This window comes from Schistocerca piceifrons, chromosome 2, assembly GCF_021461385.2.
Source record: "Schistocerca piceifrons isolate TAMUIC-IGC-003096 chromosome 2, iqSchPice1.1, whole genome shotgun sequence".
Taxonomy (NCBI): domain Eukaryota; kingdom Metazoa; phylum Arthropoda; class Insecta; order Orthoptera; family Acrididae; genus Schistocerca; species Schistocerca piceifrons.
In genome coordinates this window covers 35,033,099-35,056,578 of record NC_060139.1, presented here as the reverse complement: position 1 = coordinate 35,056,578, position 23,480 = coordinate 35,033,099, and the positions used below count along the sequence as shown (strand labels likewise).

Below are 23,480 nucleotides of genomic sequence, written 5' to 3'. Positions count from 1 at the left end.
GAATTTTATGAAAGTCTGGAGACACTTGTGTTCCAGCCATTTCGAACACGCGTTATTTTAAAGCAGGGCATAAGGATGAGCATGGGATACTGCACCCATTTATTGTTTGTGCAGGCGAAACTGGAAGGGAGATAATTCGTCGGCGCTGGCAAGTGTTCAGCGCGACCTGGCAAGAATAAGCAAATACGGCCCGGAAGCTCCGTGGCCGGCTGCAAAGAGTAAATTAGCATTGTATTGTTAAAAAACAAATGGAGAGACTCAAAATAGTGACTGTTTATTAGACGGTGAACTGCTGTTGAGAGCACATGGACTGGACGTGGATAGTCAGCCACGACAAAAGCTTATGTATTAATTGTGTTCAAAAATGTGTAATTAACTGATTCTGGGTTCCCGGTAATGTGTGGTCTTACATCATAAAGTTTAGTTGTTTTTTTGTACAAAGTGGAGATAAATATGTTCTGGTGCACTAAATGATATTCCAAGAGTAGCGTACTTTTTAAATAAGAAGAGAGAGAGTGAGAGAGAGTGGAAATTTCCCCTTCCTAGCAGTGAAATCTTTGGAGAAGCGTCCGGTGCTAGCAGAAGACATCGGCGCTGCAAGAAAGCAGAACCAGCATTCTTCAACAAGTAAGTCCACGGAAAATGCGTAAGCTGTATAGAGAGAGCTTAACACTACACCGGGCCACCGCAACATTTGTTCTGACGATTTGTAGGATAGTGGGACAGGTATAGCATAAGTAAAGGTATTATATGTTGAATAATATATATGTGGTGTATACTGGAAACATAGGAGTGGAAATGTAATGGAGGACTCTAGAGGATTAAATGAAGTATTAAGAAGTGAGTGTTTAGTGTGAAACAGATTTAGTTTCCAGACAATATTTAATTATAGTGTACATAAAGATGTATACTAGCGAGATGAACCATGATACCTATTCAGGAAGGATAAGGAGGGCGCACCCAGCATGTATTGGATATAAAAGGGCAGGTAGGCAGGCCTAAGAAAGCCTGACCTATACTGTGCAGACAGTATAGGTCAGACCTGTTTCATAGGAAAATAGGAATCAAAAGGGGCATACCTACTGAAACAGAAGGAGGGAGTGCACTCATAGGGTCAACCCATATGTAACGTATAGGTACAAAAGTCACAAAATTTTGTGGAGATTATTCTGGTAAGTTTGGATTCTATATACCACTAGCATTATTATGTTTTATGAGTGTCTGAAAGAACATGTTCATTTTCCCAGAGTTCCTCCAGACTACAAGCTATGGTAGATAATGAAACTAGTACCTACTAAAGAAAAAACAGTACAGAGAAGTAGAGTAAGGAATGACATAATTAAGTGTCTGTGACACCTGGAGTTTGTGATTGGAAATCAAGAATGTTGTTCACACGATTCCTAGATGTAAAAGTACTAACTCCAATAGTAGGTGAAATGCTCAGATAGTTATTATCAAAATGAAGAAAGAAGAGCTAGATATTAAGTACACGAGTACTAGAAGAAATATAATGTATACTGATTGAAATGTGAATTAGCATTGTGGGATAATGTATATAATGAATATGTATAAAATATCGTAATATTCTAGAGACACTCCATCTTCCACCATCTCAAACACTCGATATTTTAAGTATGAGTATGGAAGAGCGGAGATACGTCTACTGCGCCACTGGTTTTTGTGTGTGCAGGATTGACATGTATTGGGAGAATACTGGAATCGTGGCAGTCGATCGGCGCAGACAAGTGTTTACTGCTAGCACCACAGAAGCTGTATGTGACGTACAAGGGGCAAGCAAATGTTATTCTTTGACGGTGTAATGATTGTAATTGTTATGAACAAATGAAATATGATTTGTCTAGAGACTCTTTCTTAATCTTGGTGTTAGACTTGCGAGTAGCAAGACCTGGTTTTGAATTTCTGGTGGTTATGAAACCCACCAGAATGTAATTATATTTAATAGTATGTAACGGGTATCATCGTAGTTGACTTGCAAGAATATGTATGTTTATGTAAAACTTGTGGAGATGAAAATATACCTGAACTTAACTGAAAGTATGAGGGTACCGAGTTATTTCTGGTGAGAGAGAGAGAGAGAGAGAGAGAGAGAGTGTGTATTTGTTAGTTCCTTTAACCAGCATTATTTCTTCGGAGACAAAGTTGTGGAGATTGACGTGGCCGTATATTCAGAGAAGAAGATTGGCTAAATGTTTCAAGTAAGTCAACTGTAGTAAGAAAAGTGTGAAAGTCACAATCCAGTTTTGCACCGCTTCTCTTGTCATCGAAACTGTTAGAGCGTCTCCATGATATTTGGTATCTGATAGGTGTTGTTGGTGGTTGAGCATTCAAGCATCTATTGTCACAACAAAAGTGACAATTTTTGATGCCATTGGTCAGTTTTGTTAGGACCATGACCATGGGTGCCCCAAGGACCATAACTAAATTCTATGGAGCCCTCTACCAGCACTCTTCTATGAGTGGTTGCAAAAGCTTTGGTATGCAGTATGGCTTTCTATAACTGGAGCATTATTATAATGTAATGTCGGATAACAGGAGTGATGGGTAATATACTCTGGGCATTAAATAAATCTGTAATGTCTTAACAGTACTGCTTCCATAGCTTGCCGGCCACTGCCCTGCAGACGACCCAATTTGTCATGCAGTGCAGACTCAGTGACAGCATGCTTGTGGCTAACCGGAACCATATATTCACCATTCACAATAGTTATGCCTGCTATGCTTCTGCATACAAAATGGTGCACTAAATGAAAATGCTCATTATTTTCAAGTGGCCCAGCCAAACATAACATTTCTTGTGATAAATGTGTACCTACAGAAACCCGAACTAATATCCGTATACGTGACAGTACATTATCGTGAAAACCCACCTTTGGTATGCATGTACACAGTGCAGTTGGCAACACGTTGATGATCAGTGCACCTTTTGACATTGCCTCTGTGGCAGTAGTGTCACCCAGTGGAAACAAAGTCCCTCCAACCTCAACTGTATACTGCGACGGATTGATTTTAGACTGAGAGTTGCAGAATGTCTGTAACAAACCTAGTGCCACAACTCCATATGCTCAGAAAAAGTCTTAGCCCCAATGCTAAACTTGACCAGTGTTGTCCCCAATGAACTTTACCAGTGCTGGGACCATATGTTGTAGAAACCAGAACTTGTCTGAAAAGTTGATATGATACTGCTGCTGTGTCCAGAATTGTCAGTGGATGTTCCACTGTCAGCTCTGCTTTCTCTCTACTCTCGTGTCAAAGGAAGCAGATACAGTGGTCACTATCTTGACAGTTTGTGATGCTCCAGACATTGTTGCACTATGTTTGTGTGTAGATACTTGTATCATTGTAAATAATCCCATTTCCTGACTCGAGATATGTCACCTGGCTGTACAATGTTGTGCAGACGAGTGAACAGTATGGTTTGCCTCTTGGGTACTAGTAACATGGGTCCTTTGAGAGCTCATATTCGCATGGCAGTCATGAGTGCTGACAACACAAGCACCCATATTGTGGGGAAAAAATCTTCTGTCTCAACAGCTCGTGGTCCTGCTGCTGTTGCAAAAGTTGCTGACAGGCGTTTGTCATTCTTACATGAAGCATAACGTGACCTCTCAAGCAAACAACATTAAAATGTGATGTTTAATTAGATACCTGCTGTGTAATTGTTCCTTATATACAGTATATAAATGGCATTACTCCTACCTATTGCGTGTAATTGCATTGAAATGCTAATCAGATATATGTAGTACACTTCATGGCAATTTGGTGGTCGTGTATACCGTCGTCGTGATACTGCAATTCTAATGGCCAGCAGTATGGATGTATTATAGAGCTGAATTACACTTTACATCACCAATCTAAAGTATGCAGCTTTTAGCACACATTTGTTCCACTTTAAACTAAGTAGTTCAATGTGAAAAAATAGAAGTCTTGGGACTAATGTGTAAATGTATTAATAGGGTCATATTTGAATTTTTGCAAGGAAAGGAGGAGCTGTTCTGGATGTGGCAAATATTTTTACAAAAGTTCAACAGTTCAGTGGGGAGGATGGTGTTTCTGACTGAAAAAGGAAAAAGAATCATATAAAGGTATATCTGAAAAGCCTTCATATTTGAGATTTTATCAAAAGAACATATTTCTAATTTCACAAGTGGGAAATAGTTTTGAAGACTTTCATTACTTTTTAATTAATCATCTCCACATGAAGAATGTCTGTTCCATAAACCAATTGACTTGGGTGTCCGCCCCCGGTAGCTGAGTGATCAGCGTGACAGAATGTCAATCCTCAGGGCCCGGGTTCGATTCCTGGCTGGGTCGTACATTTTCTCCGCTCAGGGACTGGGTGTTGTGTTGTCCTAATCATCATTTCATCCCCATCGACGCGCAAGTCGCCGAAAGTGGCGTCCAATCGAAAGACATGCACCTGGCGAACGGTCTACCCGATGGAAGGCCCTAGTCACACGACATTGACCTGGGTGGTTCCACAGCTCACATGACAAAGGACTGAACTTTTGGGAATGCCCTGACCATGGAACTGGCCCGCCCATTCTATCCATCTGTCTTCAGTAATACCATACAGTGCATCACGAGCAGTATGATTGAAATGCGGATGAGTCCCATTATTAGGGACAGAAAATGTAGCCTCTGTTCTTGGCAAAATTCACATTTATCTGTTCGCATCTGCTTTTGGCAAAATTCGCATCTTTTTTGTGTTTGTAAGTGATTAGATGTGCTAATATAAAATGTTATCATGCTACTTGAGTGAAGACGAACAAAGTCTTAGTTGTTTGAAACTGACTGTTGAAAAAAGTGGAGATTGGGAAAATTTTGATTGGATTGTTTGCTTTTGCAAAAACTTCAATGCCTTTTGTGCCGAAATGGCCTTTGTTTTCTTGGTTTGGCAGTATTTCAGCTTTCAGTAATGTTTGTTCTGTCGAAAAGCAGCAGCATTTTCCCACCAGTGAACTGAAGCATCGCCAAATTAAGGTGTTTCTGGACTTTACTTGTCTTTCTCCCCACCCCAGATTTGATGTTACTAAATCTGCAGACTATTAATTTAGACCTTCCGTGGGCATTCATAGCTTTGCGACCCATGCTTGACAACGCTATAAATTGAACTGTGCAGGTACGTAATTAGCATAGGTGTAGAGCCGAACTTACGGTGATTCGATTTTTACATTAGGGGAAGAATTTCAACGCAGTCGAAAAAAGTTACAGATTCGCTTTCCAGTCGCTATAGCGCAGAGTGCGGGCACTATTGGTAATAGTGGTAGATAGCCGCGAGTGTAAACAAACTAGAATTTTGACCGCCAGACAGCACAGTAGAGGTGCACGGAAACAAGCCCCACTTCACTATAGCAGAGCAGCGGACTACAGTGGGACTGACGCATTGTCAAAGGGATCGCAGATCTCTTCTGGTGTTGTAAGGGTGGTGTTCGAAATCCGTGATAGACCAGAAGTCGCTTCACTTTTTTTCAAAATGCGGAAAGAAAACAACGAGCAATGCACTACACAAGGCATTCGGGTACGGCTACAGCGCAATTGCGTGTTGAAGTTAAAAGAGTATTGTTAACGATGTAGTTCAGGCTCAATTTCTAGCCGTATTCGATGCGACCACAATTCAAAACATTCACCACATAATTTGCCACGTTAAAAGTTTTCGCATGATATCATCATTCGAATTTTGGCTAATAAAAAAACGTTCTCGTTCCTTAGTTGTAAAATGCTAGGTCCCGCGGCTGAGTACTACTACGTTGCATTACATGGCGTGTATCTTAACTACACCATTCAACCGCTCACAGGTGGCATGGCGCCAAATCATTCTGCGTATTGATACATCGTTGTGTTCGTAGTTCGTACACTTTTTATTCGACAAACAGGTTCTTGTCTACATTATCTTTTCCAGCTAGGCTTCGCCAGATGATGTGCAATATTAGTAACTGAAAATTGGTTACATTTTTGATATTTATAGGCAGAAAAACCTTAATCCTATTCCCAACGTCACCACAGCTGAAGCCCAGGCTATCCGTGATCTGAAGGCTGACCGATCCATCATCATTCTTCTGGCGGACAAGGGTTCCACAACCGTGGTACTTGATAGTCAGGAGTATGTGGCTGAGGGACTGCGCCAGCTTTCAGACAACACTACATACAAAGTTTGCCAAGGTAATCCCATTCCTGATGTCCAGGCGGAGCTTCAAGGAATCCTCAGAACCTTAGGCTGCCTACAAAACCTTTCACCTGACTCCATCAACCTCCCGACCCCACCAACACCCCTCACCCCTACCTTCTACCTACTTCCTAAAATTCACAAACCCAATCATCCCGGCCGCCCCATTGTAGCTGGTTACCAAGCCCCCACAGAACGTATCTCTGCCTATGTAGATCAACACCTTCAACCCATTACATGCAGTCTCCCATCCTTCATCAAAGACATCAACCACTTTCTCGAATGCCTGGAATCCTTACCCAATCTGTTACCCCCGGAAACCATCCTTGTAACCATTGATGCCACTTCCTTATACACAAATATCCCGCACATCCAGGGCCTCACTGCGATGGAGCACTTCCTTTCACGCCGATCACCTGCCATCCTACCTAAAATCTCTTTCCTCATTACCTTAGCCAGCTTCATCCTAACTCACAACTGCTTCACTTTCGAAGGCCAGACATACCAACAATTAAAGGGAACAGCCATGGGTACAAGGATGGCCCCCTTGTATGCCAACTTATTTATGGGTCGCTTAGAGGAAGCCTTCTTGGTTACCCAGGCCTGACAACCCAAAGTTTGGTACAGATTTATTGATGACATCTTCATGATCTGGACTCACAGTGATGAAGAACTCCAGAATTTCCTCTCCAACCTCAACTCCTTTGGTTCCATCAGATTCACCTGGTCCTACTCCAAATCCCATGCCACTTTCCTCGACGTTGACCTCCATCTGTCCAATGGCCAGCTTCACACATCCGTCCGCATCAAACCTACCAACAAGCAACAGTTCCTCCATTATGACAGCTGCCACCCATTCCATATCAAGCGGTCCCTTCCCTGCAGCCTACGTCTTCGTGGCAAACAAATCTGGTCCAGTCCCGAATCCCTGAACCATTACACCAACAACCTGAAAGAGCTTTCACATCCCGCAACTACCCTCCCGACCTAGTACAGAAGCAAATAACCAGAGCCACTTCCTCATCCCCCCAAACCCAGAACCTCCCACAGAAGAATCCCAAAAGTGCCCCACTTGTGACAGGATACTTTCCGGGACTGGATCAGACTCTGAATGTGGCTCTCCAGCAGGGATACGACTTCCTCAAATCCTGCCCTGAAATGAGATCCATCCTTCACGAAATCCTCCCCACTCCACCAAGAGTGTCTTTCCGCCGTCCACCTAACCTTCATAACCTCTTGGTTCATCCCTATGAAATCCCCAAACCACCTTCCCTACCCTCTGGCTCCTACCCTTGTAACCGCCCCTGGTGTAAAACCTGTCTTATGCACCCTCCCACCATCACCTACTCCAGTCCTGTAACCTGGAAGGTGTACACGATCAAAGGCAGAGCCACATGTGACAGTACCCATGTGATTTACCAACTGACGTGCCTACACTGTGAAGCTTTCTATGTGGGAATGACCAGCAACAAACCGTCCATTCGCATGAACGGACACAGGCAGACAGTGTTTGTTGGTGATGAGGATCATCCTGTGGCTAAACATGCCTTGGTGCACGGCCAGCACATCTTGGCACAGCGTTACACCGTCCGGGTTATCTGGATACTTCCCACTGACACCAACCTATCAGAACTCCTTCCCGTTACCCACCAGGCCTCAACCTCCGCTAATTTCAAGTTGCTGCCGCCCATACCTCACCTGTCATTCAATAACATCGTTGCTTCTGTACTTCCGCCTCGACTGACGTCTATACCCTAACTCTTTGCCTTTACATATGTCTGCTTGTGTCTGTTATGTGCGGATGGATATGTGTGTGTGTGCGCGCGAGTGTATACCTGTCCCTTTTTCCCCCCAAGGTAAGTCTTTCCGCTCCCGGGATTGGAATGACTCCTTACCCTCTCCCTTAAAACCCACATCCTTTCGTCTTTCCCTCTCCTTCCCTCTTTCGTGATGAAGCAACCGTGGGTTGCGAAAGCTTGAAATTTGTGTGTGTGTATGTGTTTGTTATTGTTTCTATCAACGTACCAATGCTTTCATTTGGTGAGTTACAGAATCTCTGTTTATATAAGATGATGTAACTTACCAAACGAAAGCGTTGGTATGTCGATAGAGACACAAACAAACACGAACACGCACACAAAATTCAAGCTTTCGCAACCCAGGAAAGAGGGATGAAGCAACCGTGGGTTGCGAAAGCTTGAATTTTGTGTGTGTGTTAGTGTTTGTTTGTGTCTCTATCGACATACCAACGCTTTTGTTTGGAGTGCACACAGGTCAGTATTGATATACTTGAGAGCTGTCTTCAGGTTTATTGGTTTTGCCCTTAGACACAACTCGAGATCATCAGCATACATGTGGTATTAGTAGGTAGTAGGTAAAAACTAATGACACATCATTTACGTACAGTGAAAAGGGCGTAGGGCCTAATACCTAGCCCGAAGGGATGTCCTCCACTGTGACTTTCTGATGCCAGATGTGACACATTGGTCATAGTTGACAGTATCAAAGGCTTTGTTGAAGTCTAAGAAGCACATTGTAGTTGCCTCTTATGCATCAGCAGCAAGCTTCAAGCCATCTGTTACCTTTATTAAGGCAGATGTTCTGCTGTTATGTTTATGGAAGCATGATCAGTATTCGTCTAGTAGGTCATTTGTAGTTTGGTAGTTTGTTACTGATCATTAGCTATATATTCTGAGGCCTTGGACAGTGCTGGTAAAATGCAAGTAAGTTGGTAATCAGAGGGTGCAGTGGTTACATCCTTTTTGGTAATGGATTAACTAGTCCCTGTTTGAGAGCCTCAGGGGAAATGCTTGCAGTTAAGGAGTGGGTAAACATATCTGTTATAGCAGGTCAGTAATAAACTTCATAATTTGAACTGTGATACTCCTGTGTCCAATAGTTACTGATCTGATATGCTTGATAGATTTTTTAATGGTATTGCATGTAACATGGTTTAGATAGAATTTTTGTTGTACAGTCATTTATCCCCATGTATCTACATCTATACTCTGCAAACTACCATGAAGTGCTTGATGCAGGGTACATTCTATTGTACCAGTTAGTAGGGTTTCTTCCCGTTCCATTCATATATGGGGCGTGGAAAGAATGAGTGATGAAATGCGGAAAGAATGATTGTTTGAATGTCTCTGTGCATGCTGTAATTAATCTAATCTTTTCATCATGATCCACGTGTGAATAATGTTTACAGGGTTGTAATATATTCCTAGAGTCATCATTTAGAGGTGGTTCTTGAAAATTTGTTAGTAGACTTTCTCATGATAGTTTAAGTCTTTCTTCAAGAGTCTACCAGTTCAGTTTCTTTAGTGCCTCTGTGACACTCTCCCACAGGTCAAACAAATCTGGAACAATTTGCACTGCCCTTCTCTGTATATGTCCAATATCCCCTCTTAGTCCTTTTTGGTTCTGGTCCCACACACTAGAGCAGTCATCTTGAATGGGTCACACAAGTGATTTGTAAGTAATATCCTCTGTAGACTTATTGCACTTCCCCAGTATTCTACCAATAAGCTGAAGTCTACCAGCTACTTTACCCACAACAGAGTCTATGTGAATCATTCCATTTCATATCCATACAAAGTGTTACTCCCAGGTGTTTTTACATGTTGGCTGATTTTGACTGGGACTCATTGACATTATAGTCATAGGACACTACATTTTTTTCCTTTCTGTGAAGTGAACAATTTTACATTTCTGAACATTTAAAGCAGTTTGCCAGTCTTTGCACCCTGTACAAATCTTATCATGATCTTACTGAATATTTTGCAGCTTCTTTCAGACATTACTTCATTATAGATAACTGCATCATCTGCAAAAAGTCTAGAGTTACTATTAGTATTGTCTGCAAGATGACTAATATACCACATGACTAGATCTGACAGTGATTCTCCATCCAAGAAAACAAGCTGCATCCTCCCTACCAAAAAGTTCTCAATCCAGTTACAAATTTCAGTTATCCTGTATGATCGTGCTTTTGTCTGTAAGCATGTAGGTGGTACTGAGTCAAACGTGCTTAACGGAAATCAAGAAATACTGTATCTACCTGACTACAGATGAAGTAATCAAAGAGTCTCTGTTTCATTTGTGGTTCAGTTGTGGTTGTAGGTAGTGTGAAGTACCAGTTCAGTTTGTTGGCAGGGACAATAGAATAAGCTGCAGCTTTTACTTCACCTACACGAAGACCAAGCAGGTTTTTCCATAGGGCAGCTGGTTTATTTCTGTTGCCAGTTAATGTATGGCCATGTTTGAGTTTTGCATTGAGAGTCATGAGATGTTTTAGTTCCTCAGTTAGTCAAGGTGCAGGTTTCTTTCTTACTTTTCCAGTGTTTAGGGAGGGAGGGGATATATTTGTGATATATTTGTTGTATAGTTGAGTAAGTTTGTTAGTAAATCAATTAAGTTTTTCTTTTACATATGAGAATGGAATACTGTATTGGGAGAAAAATGGAAATATTAATTAGTGTAAATGAATTGTTTCCACTTGTTTTGGACTTTGGCTCAATGAAATGGAGCAACTTCACTGAGTAAAGAGCGGAAACTTTTGAATCACTTGCTATATATCAGAACATTTACTCTGATTCTAAACGGCTATTACTATTGACTTGTGCTATATGTTTATGATAGTTTCTTTTTAATATCTTGAAAAATGCAGTTTTCATCGTAGTGTGTTTCAGTTTCTGAACCTGTCGCTGGAAACATCATCATCAACATACGCTTAAAATTATAGCGTTGTTACAGGAAAAATACAAAGTTGTTTGGTGCACAAACAGACACAACCGTACATTTACAAAATTCATATTTTACAACAATTGAAATCACATGATTATGAACAACCAGAATCTCTCATGACCTTGCTGTTGAATGGGCATTATACTCTCTCCAATCTCTGAACAATTAAAATTATAGCGTTGTTACAGGAAAAATACAAAGTTGTTTGGTGCACAAACAGACACAACCGTACATTTACAAAATTCATATTTTACAACAATTGAAATCACATGATTATGAACAACCAGAATCTCTCATGACCTTGCTGTTGAATGGGCATTATACTCTCTCCAATCTCTGAACAATGACAAGAATTTACAAATACCATATTATTCCATATCAAAGCGAATGATTTTTTTAATGAAAGATAGCAGTTCCAGTGAAGCAACATTTCATTTAATTCTCCCAGGAAATATATGTTATTGGTTGCTGTTAACTTGGATATTCTTCAGAAGTATGCGATACCCTAATTCCAGAAGATGCAGCCCCATTAATATTTCAGCTAGATGAAGCACCACCACATGGGGCAACATGTATCCAAGAGTTATTGGGTTAAGAATATCTGATTTGGTGGATTGGAAGGGACGGCTCAATACCATGGCCATTGAGATCACCAGACACCACCCTGATGGATTCTTTCCTTTTCGGATATGTTATGACCAAGGTGTATGCTGCACTGAACGGGATATTTGCACATTGTATGAAAGAACCATTCAAAATGTTGAATGCATCATCCCTCAAATGCTGCAAAATGTGTGGCTTGTGACAGAGTAGTGTTTGGATATTTTTTTGTGTCACCAGCGGTGATCACATTGAGAGCATGAAATGAAATTATATGTGAATGAAAACCTTGGTTGTATGTGCATAAGTCTAATATTATGTATAAGTCAGTTTTAATTATAGAATTGTGATCACTTAAAATCTGAGTAAGCATTCTGGGACACAGTGTATGTAAATGTCTTTTTCCTCTTTCCCTTGCTTATATCATGCTTTTTTTTTTTTTTCCAGGTACGATCACTATGCGATAATGTGTGAACTGTTGGCAACCTCTCTACCAAGTCTCGCTGTGTGTCTGAGAATCTGGATGGCAGGCACTTACAGCAGTGATATACATACAACTGTAGCCAAAGCTCTTGGCTACTATGACACACCACTTTTCCTCAACCCTTTTCCAAGGTGAGCAATTTGTTTTCATTCATTGTTATCAGGATGTATTAATAGTCAGTGGTGGTGGTCGGTTAAAATTTATTTTTAAGAACAGTAATTTTGCAAGCAGGTAACGCCATGTTCAGATGTGGAATTTGACATATCTGGCTCGGAGCTGTCTGTACTTCCTACTTTCCACTAACCGCTCCCCCTCCCAGCCCTGGTCCTCCTCATATTTTAATCTTTGTCTGCCTCCACAATTTTTTTCCGCTACTGTACATATCAGTTTCATGTTAGCTGTTTTAACAAACTCTTTATCTCCTTTTCTTGTAGTATTTTGTCTGAAGTTAACCATAAAATTGGACTTGCTTTATCATATTAAATATAAAAACCAGGAAAAGGGGAATGAGTTCAGGTGTTACAGATTTTTTTTACAATATAGAAGAAATGCAGTTTATTAACAACAGTATCACATATAGGGATGAGTAATTAATATACAAATGAGTCTTATATTCAGTACATGCTTCACAGTTTGTGGGTTGCAGATGAACAAAAAGGAGAAGGCCAGGTCAGAATGAGTTGTGAAACGTAAGTGTTGGCAGATCTGCTAGTCACAAAATGTGGTACATTGTTCAGTCCATGATATATGTGACACACAAGGCTTAATAAATCTTTGGAAAAAAGAGTTCAGAGTTGAAATCATACAAATTGAAAATATAAATTACCAGTCAGTCACAGTTATTGTTCCTGTCACTGTGCATTATGGAGGATGACGCCTCCACCATCAGGTGGCTTTCTTTCAGTTAATAAGGCATAGACAGTTTGTATTTATGCCTTTTTGACAGCACCTAGTGGTACTGTCTGGAAAAGGAACACAAAAAGATTGTGTATTGTAGGCCCAAATATTTGCGATTGCTTTATTGTGGAAATGAATAGTAATTTTAACGCAGATGTCTATATCTTTGAATGGACAGGCTGCTTTTCTAGTTGCATTTACATCACACGAACTTTCCCTAAACTGAAATAATTATGGTGCACTAGATGCTAGCAAGTGCAAAGAGCATATAAAGTAATAACACTGCCAAGAGTGGGAAGTGTTATATAACATTTTATTTATTAGAAAAAGATGATGTGACTTACCAAACGAAAGCGCTGGCAGGTCGACAGACACACAAGCATACACACAAAATTCTAGCTTTCGCAACCAACGGTTGCTTCATCAGGAAAGAGGGAAGGAGAGGGAAGACGAAAGGATGTGGGTTTTAAGGGAGAGGGTAAGGAGTCATTCCAATCCCGGGAGCGGGAGGACTTACCTTAGGGGGAAAAAAGGACGGGTATACACTCGTACACACACACATCCATCCACACATATACAGACACCAGCAGACATATTCAAAGGCCTTTGAATATGTCTGCTTGTGTCTGTATATGTGTGGATGGATGTGTGTGTGTACGAGTGTATACCCGTCCTTTTTTCCCCCTAAGGTAAGTCCTCCCGCTCCCGGGATTGGAATGACTCCTTACCCTCTCCCTTAAAACCCACATCCTTTTGTCTTTCCCTCTCCTTCCCTCTTTCCTGACGAAGCAACCGTTGGTTGCGAAAGCTAGAATTTTGTGTGTATGTTTGTGTTTGTTTGTGTGTCTATTGACCTGCCAGCGCTTTCGTTTGGTAAGTCACATCATTTTTGTTTTTAGATATATTTTTCCCACGTGGAATGTTTCCCTGTATTATATTTTATTTATTAGTATATAATTTCGCTTCCTTTCACTGTAGATACTTGGTGAAACATTTGTGTATGAAGAACCACTCTGTCATTAATTAATGAGTGAAAAACTGGCATATAAGCGTATTTTTCCATATTATCCACATCATCATCAGTGTGGTGTGATTAGTGGCAATTGACACAAAACAACGAATAGTTAAGGTCTTGCACATGAGTATTAAAAGGGATCTGCCAAATTTCAGTTACATGATAAATTGTACAAATTTAAAGGCTTTCAGTTCAACTAAATACCTAGCAATTATAATTACAAACAAACTAAACTGGTACTGTCAAATAGAAAATATTGTAGGAAAGGCAAACCAAAGACTGTGTTGTTTGCATGATATGTGATCCTTACCATATGGGATGAATGAGGGGCATCAGAAAAGTTCAAAGATCAGCTTATTTTGTATTGTTGTGATAAAGGGAGACAGTGTCACCAAATGTTATTAAACTTCCACAAGAGCAATATTATTAAAATTCCATGAGAGCACTTTAGGTGAGATTGTCGTACTATTCCTGGAAGCTCATTTCCCATTTCCGTAAGTTCTTTCTTCACTTATCCTTTATGATATGTTTTTGTGTTGTATTATATCTGTTCATTTAATTTTTAGCTTCCTTCTGAGTAGCACATTTAAAATGTTTCAAATTTCTTGTTTTTCAGTCTTCTCTTCCATACAATGTGACCCTACATACCAAAATTTTTCTTCGATACAGGTCAATATTTGATAGCAGCAAATCTCTTTTTGTACATTCTTTTTAAAAATAATTTGTTTTATTTTACATCTACTTAAAGTAATTCTATATCTCTGTACTTTATTCCTATGCCTTTCAAATTTTGTACATCTTATTCCTTCTTATACTTCTTACAAAGGCATTCAATTAGATTTAATCTAGACTTTGGCATTTTTAAAGCTTTCCAGCATGTAGGGCAGATGTTAATGCCACTGTTATATAATTTCAGCACAGGGATAGTGAAGCTAGTGCTGGCAGTTTCTGCTCATGCAGCATATAGCAAGTGAAATATTCAGATATTTAATTTTCCATCATGATAACGGTTTCCCCACAACACAAATGAATAAAAGACTTACTTTAATAGTTTGCAACAAAACTTATTTCAATAGAATAAAAGGTGATTTGAAATCAACTTGCTTGCCCCAAACGTCATCAAACAGTAAGATATCAAACACTTTGCGTATTAGAATCAACTTTTTGTGTGTGTGTGTGTGTGTGTGTGTGTGTGTGTGTGTGTGTGTGTGTGTGTGTGTGTGTGTGTGTGTGTGTGTCTGTGTTTGTTTGTTTGTTTGCATGCAGGTGCAGGCTTATGCTGCATAGATTTAGAATTTCATGGCTATGATGAGAATGCAGTATGTTGGCAGATATGAAAGCAAGAAGAAACACAGTTAACTAATTATTTGATGCCATGCAGTAATCAATTCATTTCATGCTCGAACAGCCCACAGGTATGCTGCCGGTTCATAGTGTCCAACGGGCACAACATTTCGGCGATCAGACATGTCGCCATCGTCAGGTGCGCAGACGAGCTGAGCTCCTGAGGGCGGGCGGCCGATTTAAATCCCCTCCCCCCGCGGGCGGCTCTCTTCGCTGCTTGCGCCCTTGTGCTGGCGGTCATGAAGACGTGGGTGTCGGAATCTGTCGTAGTGTCGATGTGCTTGCTACGTCCGCCCTGGTCGCCAGTTTGTACTTCTTGTCCGCGGGGGGAGAGTATTTAAATCGGCCGGCCGCCCTCAGGAGCTCAGTTCGTCTGCGCACCTGACAATGGCGACATGTCTGATCGCCGAAATATTGTGCCCGTTGGGCACTATGAACCGGCAGTATACCCGTGGACTGTTCGAGCAACAAATACGCCGGGAGAAACTGAAGAATCACAATTCATTTCATGATTCAGAAGATAAGAAACTGAAAATTACATTCATTAACACAGAAATGAAATGTGTGCTATGTGTAATTCTGTGCCTTCGTATGTTTTTCACTTTACATACAGGGTGTCCCAGGAGGAATGGTCAATATTTAGGGATATGACACCAACAATCATTTGAAGCAAAAAGTCTTGTAAACAAAGGCCCAAAAATGGATACTTTAATAAGACTTATGACCACTTCTTCATCTTCAATATTGTGAAACGAATCTCTTCTACTGCATGCTCTTTGCTTTCCATATTTTGGGAGGCGGTAGTATACACCAAAGCAAGAAAAAATGTCTTAGTAAAAGTGGGTTCTAAAATGCGTGCCTTAAGAGCAATGACCACTCTTTCAGTATACAAGTTGTGTTTCACAGTAGTGAAGATCAATAAATGCTCATAGCTCTTAAGGTATGCACCTTAGAGCCAACATTTCCTGGACATTATTTCCTTGTTTTGGTCCATACTACCACATTTCTGAACATGCAAAGCAAAGAGTTTGCAGTAGAAGAGATTTGTCTCACAGTACTGAAGATGAAGAAGTGCTCATAGCTCTTCATCTACATCTACATCTACATCACTATTCTGCAATTCATACTTCATTGCCTGACTGTGAGGGTTCTTCAAAACACCTTCTAACTATTTCTCTACTAGTCCTCTCTCTAACAGCATGTGGGTGAAATAAACACTTAACTCTTTCTGTATGATCTCTGATTTCTGTTATTTTGTTACAATGATCATTTCTCCCTATGTAGGTTGATAATAGTAAAATATTTTTACATTCAGAAGAGAAAGCTGGTCACTGAAATTTCATGAGAAGAGCTCGGTGCAACAAAAAAACACCTCTTAATGTATGTATTTTATAGCCTTTTTTGCTTCAAATGATTGTTCCAGCCATATCCCTGTGTACTGATCATTCCTCCTTGGCCACCCTGTATAATGTTGTTGTTAAATATTTGTAATGTAGACCACTATGCCTGCTCTTTGAGGGATTAGATCGAGATTGCCAGAAGACTTATGAACTATATTCGAAATCGAATGTTACAAGTGAAATACACACTTGACTACCCAGAACTTCCATGTTAGTTTACGTAGCTGTGTAAACAAAAGCAAGAAGAAACTCTAAAGAACAAAACTATCAAATGTAATGTTCCATTTATGGTTGTAACACTAGAACCAATGGCAGAATCTATATTACATATTCAATTGTTGAGTAATATACTGTGACACAAATTTATCTGTCATCATGTTATTAAATCAACTGAAATTATTGCAAAGTTTTACTTGCATCCCTAGCCTCATATTGTCATTTTTTTTTTCTTTTGGCCTTTTCCTATTGCTCTGGAGATGAGACACCGAGGTAAATGCGCATATTCTGCATGGCAAAACATCCAGGATTCCATTCTTCCAGACTCATTGGTCATATGCATTCTTAGTAAACAGGGATAGGAAAGCTCTTGAGACTGAATAAATGGCAATAATAATACCAACAATAAAAAAACATTATTGAATGTAATTTATTGTATTACAGAAGTAGGTTGACAATTTAAATATAAAAATAGACTGATCGTTCAGATGGTGCAGTGAAAGTGTTTTCTTAGCATTTTGTTACTGAATTCTGTCTTGACTGTTTCCAGAGAAAAAAGAAAAAGGCAAAGCAATACACACTAGTAGTCAGAGATCCAAACCAGCAACAGTACTTGTGGTATACACACATATTTACAGACTTCTAGTTAGACATAATCATTAGATTTACTCCTGGTATACAATACTTTTTTTTACAAATAACTTATTAAAATAATGTAATGCCACACTGTACACTCATATCTCACTTTCGGTCACTACACACACATTGTTTCATCTCTGGGCCATTTTCTGTACCGCAACTTCCCATTCACTATCCTGAAAAACTGAGTCAGCATCCCTCCATAATGAGTAAGATGTTGAGCTCAGAAAGAGGAAGAGGTGTTAGTATTGTGCTATGCGTAGATTGGGGGTAAGTATTTCTAGAAAAGAAAAAAGGAGGGAAAAAACATAAAGTGAAGGTGTTATGTGTTATGTTGGATGTTTTATAATAATAATAATAATTATTATTATTTATTTGTACAACATTTTTTATCAAACCCGTACTCTGTTTTATCTAAGTAATCTTTCAATGTATAAAATATATTGCATAACAAGTACTTTTTAGTGCCATTTTACATAAGTGTATTTTTGCAATTTCTTTAATCTCTTTTTGTAATTTATTGTACAGTTTTATTCCTTGGTAGAAAATGCTGTTTTGAGTTTTATGTTTATTTTTTCTTGGTAAATGTAAGTTGAGTTTATCTCTTGTTGCATGGTCATGGACAGAGCTGTATGTGCAGTAATTGCCAATGTTATTTTTGATGTGTATAACTGACTGGTAGATGTATTCAGGTGGAGCAGTTAAAATCCCCAGTGTTTTGAACAGATTTTTACAATGAGCTCGACTAGTATTTTTGGTTATTATTCTTATGGCTCATTTCTGGAGTTTGAAAATTGTGTTCATATTTTGTGCGTTTGTTCCCCAAAAAAGAATGCCATAGCTAAGAATTGAGTGTACATATGAAAAATATGTAACTAAAAGACACTGCATGTTACACACTGATGATAGGATTCCAAGGGCATAACATGCTGATGGCATTCTGTTTGCAACTACCTTTGTATGTTCACACCACTTCAGCTGAGAATCAATATTCATTCATAGAAATTTTGCGTTTGTTACACAGTCTATAGAGGTGCCATCTACATTTAATTTAACAGTCATTTTTCCTCGTCAAACTGAAATTCATGGCATTAGTTTTCTTTATGTTCAATGTCACTTTATTGCTTATTGACCAGTCATAAACTTCCTCGAGAGTTTCATTTGCTTTCTCGGCAAGGAGTTCTCTTCTTTTCTCAATGACTATAATATTGCTGTCATAAGCGAAGGGAATTTTTTCCCTATGAGTAACACTAGTGGAAAAGTCATTGATGTATATCAGGAATAGTATTGGTCCTAATATGCTACCTTGCGGAACCCCTATATTAATGTATTTTGGTTCTGATAAGTGTTTTACTAAATGTTTAGATCTATTTGAAGTATGTGTTATCTCTACTCTTTGTACTCTATCTGCTAGGTATGATCGAAACCAGTCATGAGCTACCCCTCTTATTCCTAATGCTTCTGATTTATGTAATAGAATCTTGTGGTCAACTGTATCAGACACCTTAGAAAGATCCAAAAATATGCCTGTGACACACTCATCTATATCAAGAGCATCAAGTACAACTTTTGTGAATTCTACTATGGCCGACTCCGTATTTTTGCCACTTCAGAAACCAAACTGTGATTTGCTTAAAAGATTGTATTTATTCAGGTAATTCATTAACCTGTCTTTCATAATCGCTTCTATTATTTTTGAGAATAAGTTTGGTAGTTAATGCTGCCAGTTCACACCAAGAAATACAAAACCAGTTGAAATTTTAGGGTGAAATGACCTTCCAAGGGTTGAAAAATTAAATTTTCAATTTTGATGTCATATAAACCTGATGACTATTCAGATTCATTCATCAATATGGAAAGAAAATATTACAAGAATTTAGCAGGATCAATCAGCAGCAATGCCGAAAGTGAGTGAATGATCATTAGGTGCCAAAAATCATCAGCAGTATTGCCAAATGTCAACTGAACTAGCAACAAGAAGAACTCCATGGACAGTCTGCAATGCCCTCACTGTTATCCACAGCCTGCTCCAGCCAGCCCTTAGCATAGCTGTGCTACCAGCTGCTGATCTGAGGGACGGCTTCAAACCAACAGCAGATTACACTATTGAAAAATACAAATGAATTGCACATTTTATACTCTTCTGCCTGTGTTGAAGCTTATTTTAACAGAATTAAAATTTCATACAAACACCCATGTCCAAAATGTCAAGGAACAATAAGATACTATGCACTGTTGAACTCAAAGAGACTGTATCTGCATCCGGTATGGTGTCGTACGCAACTATGATATCAGGAGTACCAACAGAAAGTTGAGGTATTATCGATATGTTACTGGCATTGTGTGAAATGCTGGTGTTCTATAGAGCGCCTAGGTAAAGTATAGAATGCCTAATAGATTTGGGCAAAATGTGAAATATAAGTTTTTTGTGAAAATGGCCTGTACCATTTACACAAAATATTGAAAGGGCACGAGATGAGAAGCCTTTATAAATTAATACGAATTTGAAACTGAAAAAACAAAAGTACAAAATAATGCACAAGATATTCTTTCCAGAAAACAATGAAAGCAGAACTGAGATTGAAGTACTTGTTGCAGTAAGTATTACTTTTCTTCTTCACAAAAAACCAGTTTACATTTTGGCAATTTGATCATGTACATACATTTCAAGATTTAAAAAAGAATGCAAACAGAATATTGTTACCGGTAAAACACTAACTGAGTTAGATAACTCACAACCTGAAAGATGAGAGTATGGATACCTTAGCCACCTATCTGGAATCAAAAATGTTTACCATATTAAATCAGTGTGATGCCTTAAGTGTGAATTATTCAGAATATGTCATTGAGATGACAAGAAAAAGTCAAAAGAATGTAGCTGGATCACTCAGTCCCACATCCGCAAACCACTGTTATGATAATAGAGTTGCCAATAGTGCCTACTGTGTTGCAAAGTCTTGACTATGCTAGTGTCAAGAAAAATGTGTTTTCCTAGCTGGAATCACGCAAGCACAGATCCAGTCATCCAGTCTACCGTGAGACACTGTACTCTTCAAATTTCAGGTGTCACTGATTTCAAAACACTGTGACGAACAACTAGCAACTTAAATGATGTGCTGGTATACAACAATGAAGGGCTTTCTGCATAAAGTTCCGACTGCCTGATGAATTAAAACTTGTAATGTCCTGACCAGGATTCCTATTCTTTTTATTGCCACAATTAACTAATTCCACTACATCAAATTTCAACCTAACCATTTTCTCTGTTTAAATTCTTTAACCTACCTAGCCAACTAAGAGATCTGAGATTCTACAATCTGACCTGTAGAAAACCAGTTTTGCTTTTCTTGATGATGACATCCTTCTGAGTAGATCCTACCTGACGATCCAGACGGAGGACTATTTTATCTCTGAAATTAAAGTGTAGATGCTTGCACAGGACAGACTAGCATGGAAAGCTGCACCAAACCAGTCTCTGGACTGAAGACCACAACAATAACAATAAAAACAACAATAATTTATTTTCTGTTCTACAGTTACTTGTCTCAATATCTGCCATTTTTTCATTCATGGGGTGACTGAAAGCAGAAACTGTGTTACAATCTTCCACAAGGAAACTATTTTGGAAGAGGTAATTCAGTATTTCAACCACAGTTTGGTGGATGCTATTCATCGAAGATGAGTGTTGGTTCATGGTAATGTGCCTAAGTTAATATGTTACATGAATGGTTTCACACTATCTAGTGGGATAGTGGTAGAGTATAATAGTAGGAGTGCAATCAATGAATATGACATCACTGCACCCTTCTTTTTCCACAGGATGACGATCTGTGATTCACTTGGAACGTGAGTGTCATTGGTGTGGACACAGACATTGCTCAGGTTGGGAGAAATGGTGGAAAATCACTTTAGGAGTTGTGGGAATTATATTTGGTAGGACATTTCTCATTTCAGGTCACATTGAGAGGTAGTAAAACCTCTACTGGAGGGTATGGCTCAGCTGTTGTGGTGTCAGATGATATTGACTGACCAGAGAAGAAAGAGGTTGCTGGGAAGGGGGGAAGTGAATTCTTATGGAAAATTTTGACAGGTTTGTCATGAACAAAGGTTCTTACAGAGTCAGCAGTGAAGCAGAGGTCAATTTCAAAGAACTGTGGTTTACTGAGTCAAAGAGGCACGCGTAGAACAAATGGAGATAAGGTTTTGAGATTTGAAGCAGTGGTAGACTGTGTTCCTGGCCAGATTCCAGATCAAAAATGTTGTCAATGATCTGGAACAAATTATTGTTATTATTTCCTTCACTTTCTCAGACGTTAAGTCCGGTTAAAAATGGAGTGACGCGGACCTTGATCAAGCGTCACTTCCTTTTAACTGTACGGTGAGTGTTATATTGCATTTAGGAACTTTCGGGTAATTGAACATGTATCAATAATTACGGATTTCTGTAGTTGTATATATATATATATATATATATATATATATATATATATATATATATATATATATATATATATATATATAAATACAAAGATGAGGTGACTTACCGAACAAAAACGCTGGCAGGTCGATAGACCACAAACAAACACAAACATACACACAAAATTCACGCTTTCGCAACAAATTGTTGCCTCATCAGGAAAGAGGGAAGGAGAGGGGAAGACGAAAGGAAGTGGGTTTTAAAGGAGAGGGTAAGGAGTCATTCCAATCCCGGGAGCGGAAAGACTTACCTTAGGGGGAAAAAAGGACAGGTATACACTCGCACACACGCACATATCCATCCACACATACAGACACAAGCAGACATATTTAAATATGTCTGCTTGTGTCTGTATGTGTGGATGGATATGTGCGTGTGTGCGAGTGTATACCTGTCCTTTTTTCCCCCTAAGGTAAGTCTTTCCGCTCCCGGGATTGGAATGACTCCTTACCCTCTCCTTTAAAACCCACTTCCTTTCGTCTTCCCCTCTCCTTCCCTCTTTCCTGATGAGGCAACAATTTGTTGCGAAAGCGTGAATTTTGTGTGTATGTTTGTGTTTGTTTGTGGTCTATCGACCTGCCAGCGTTTTTGTTCGGTAAGTCACCTCATCTTTGTATTTATATATAATTTTTCCCACGTGGAGTGTTTCCTTCCATTATATATATATATATATATATATATATGGATGTAGCTGTATTGCATTGATGTACTGGTGGATATTGTGTGGTATGACTCCTGTAGTTGATAGTATAATTGGTATGATGTCAACTTTATCCTGATGCCACATGTCTTTGACTTCCTCAGCCAGTTGGATGTATTTTTCAATTTTTTCTCCTGTTTTCTTTTGTATATTTGTTGTATTGGGTATGGATATTTTGATTAGTTGTGTTAATTTCTTCTTTTTATTGGTGAGTATGATGTCAGGTTTGTTATGTGGCGTTGTTTTATCTGTTATAATGGTTCTGTTCCAGTATAATTTGTATTCATCATTCTCCAGTACATTTTGTGGTGTATACTTGTATGTAGGAACGTGTTGTTTTAAAAGTTTATGTTGTAAGGCAAGCTGTTGATGTATTATTTTTGCGACATTGTCATGTCTTCTGGGGTATTCTGTATTTGCTAGTATTGTACATCCGCTTGTGATGTGATCTACTGTTTCTATTTGTTGTTTACAAAGTCTGCATTTATCCGTTGTGGTATTGGGATCTTTAATAATATGCTTGCTGTAATACCTGGTGTTTATTGTTTGATCCTGTATTGCAATCATGAATCCTTCTGTCTCACTGTATATATTGCCTTTTCTTAGCCATGTGTTGGATGTGTCTTGATCAATGTGTGACTGAGTTAGATGATACGGGTGCTTGCCATGAAGTGTTTTCTTTTTCCGATTTACTTTCTTCGTATCTGTTGATGTTATGTGATCTAAAGGGTTGTAGAAGTGGTTATGAAATTGCAGTGGTGTAGCCGATGTATTTATA

General features: G+C 39.1%; 1 protein-coding gene across 3 annotated transcripts in view; it reads left to right on the top strand.

Moving 5' to 3' along the window:
• LOC124777045 (hexosaminidase D-like) overlaps nucleotides 1-23,480 on the top strand; it is a 226,962-nt gene that overhangs the window by 151,397 nt on the left and 52,085 nt on the right. For all 3 annotated transcript variants that reach the window (XM_047252310.1, XM_047252309.1, XM_047252311.1), the window contains one exon: nucleotides 11,978-12,145. In XM_047252310.1, the coding sequence (XP_047108266.1) occupies nucleotides 11,978-12,145 (168 nt within the window). The remainder of the gene's footprint in view (nucleotides 1-11,977; nucleotides 12,146-23,480) is intronic.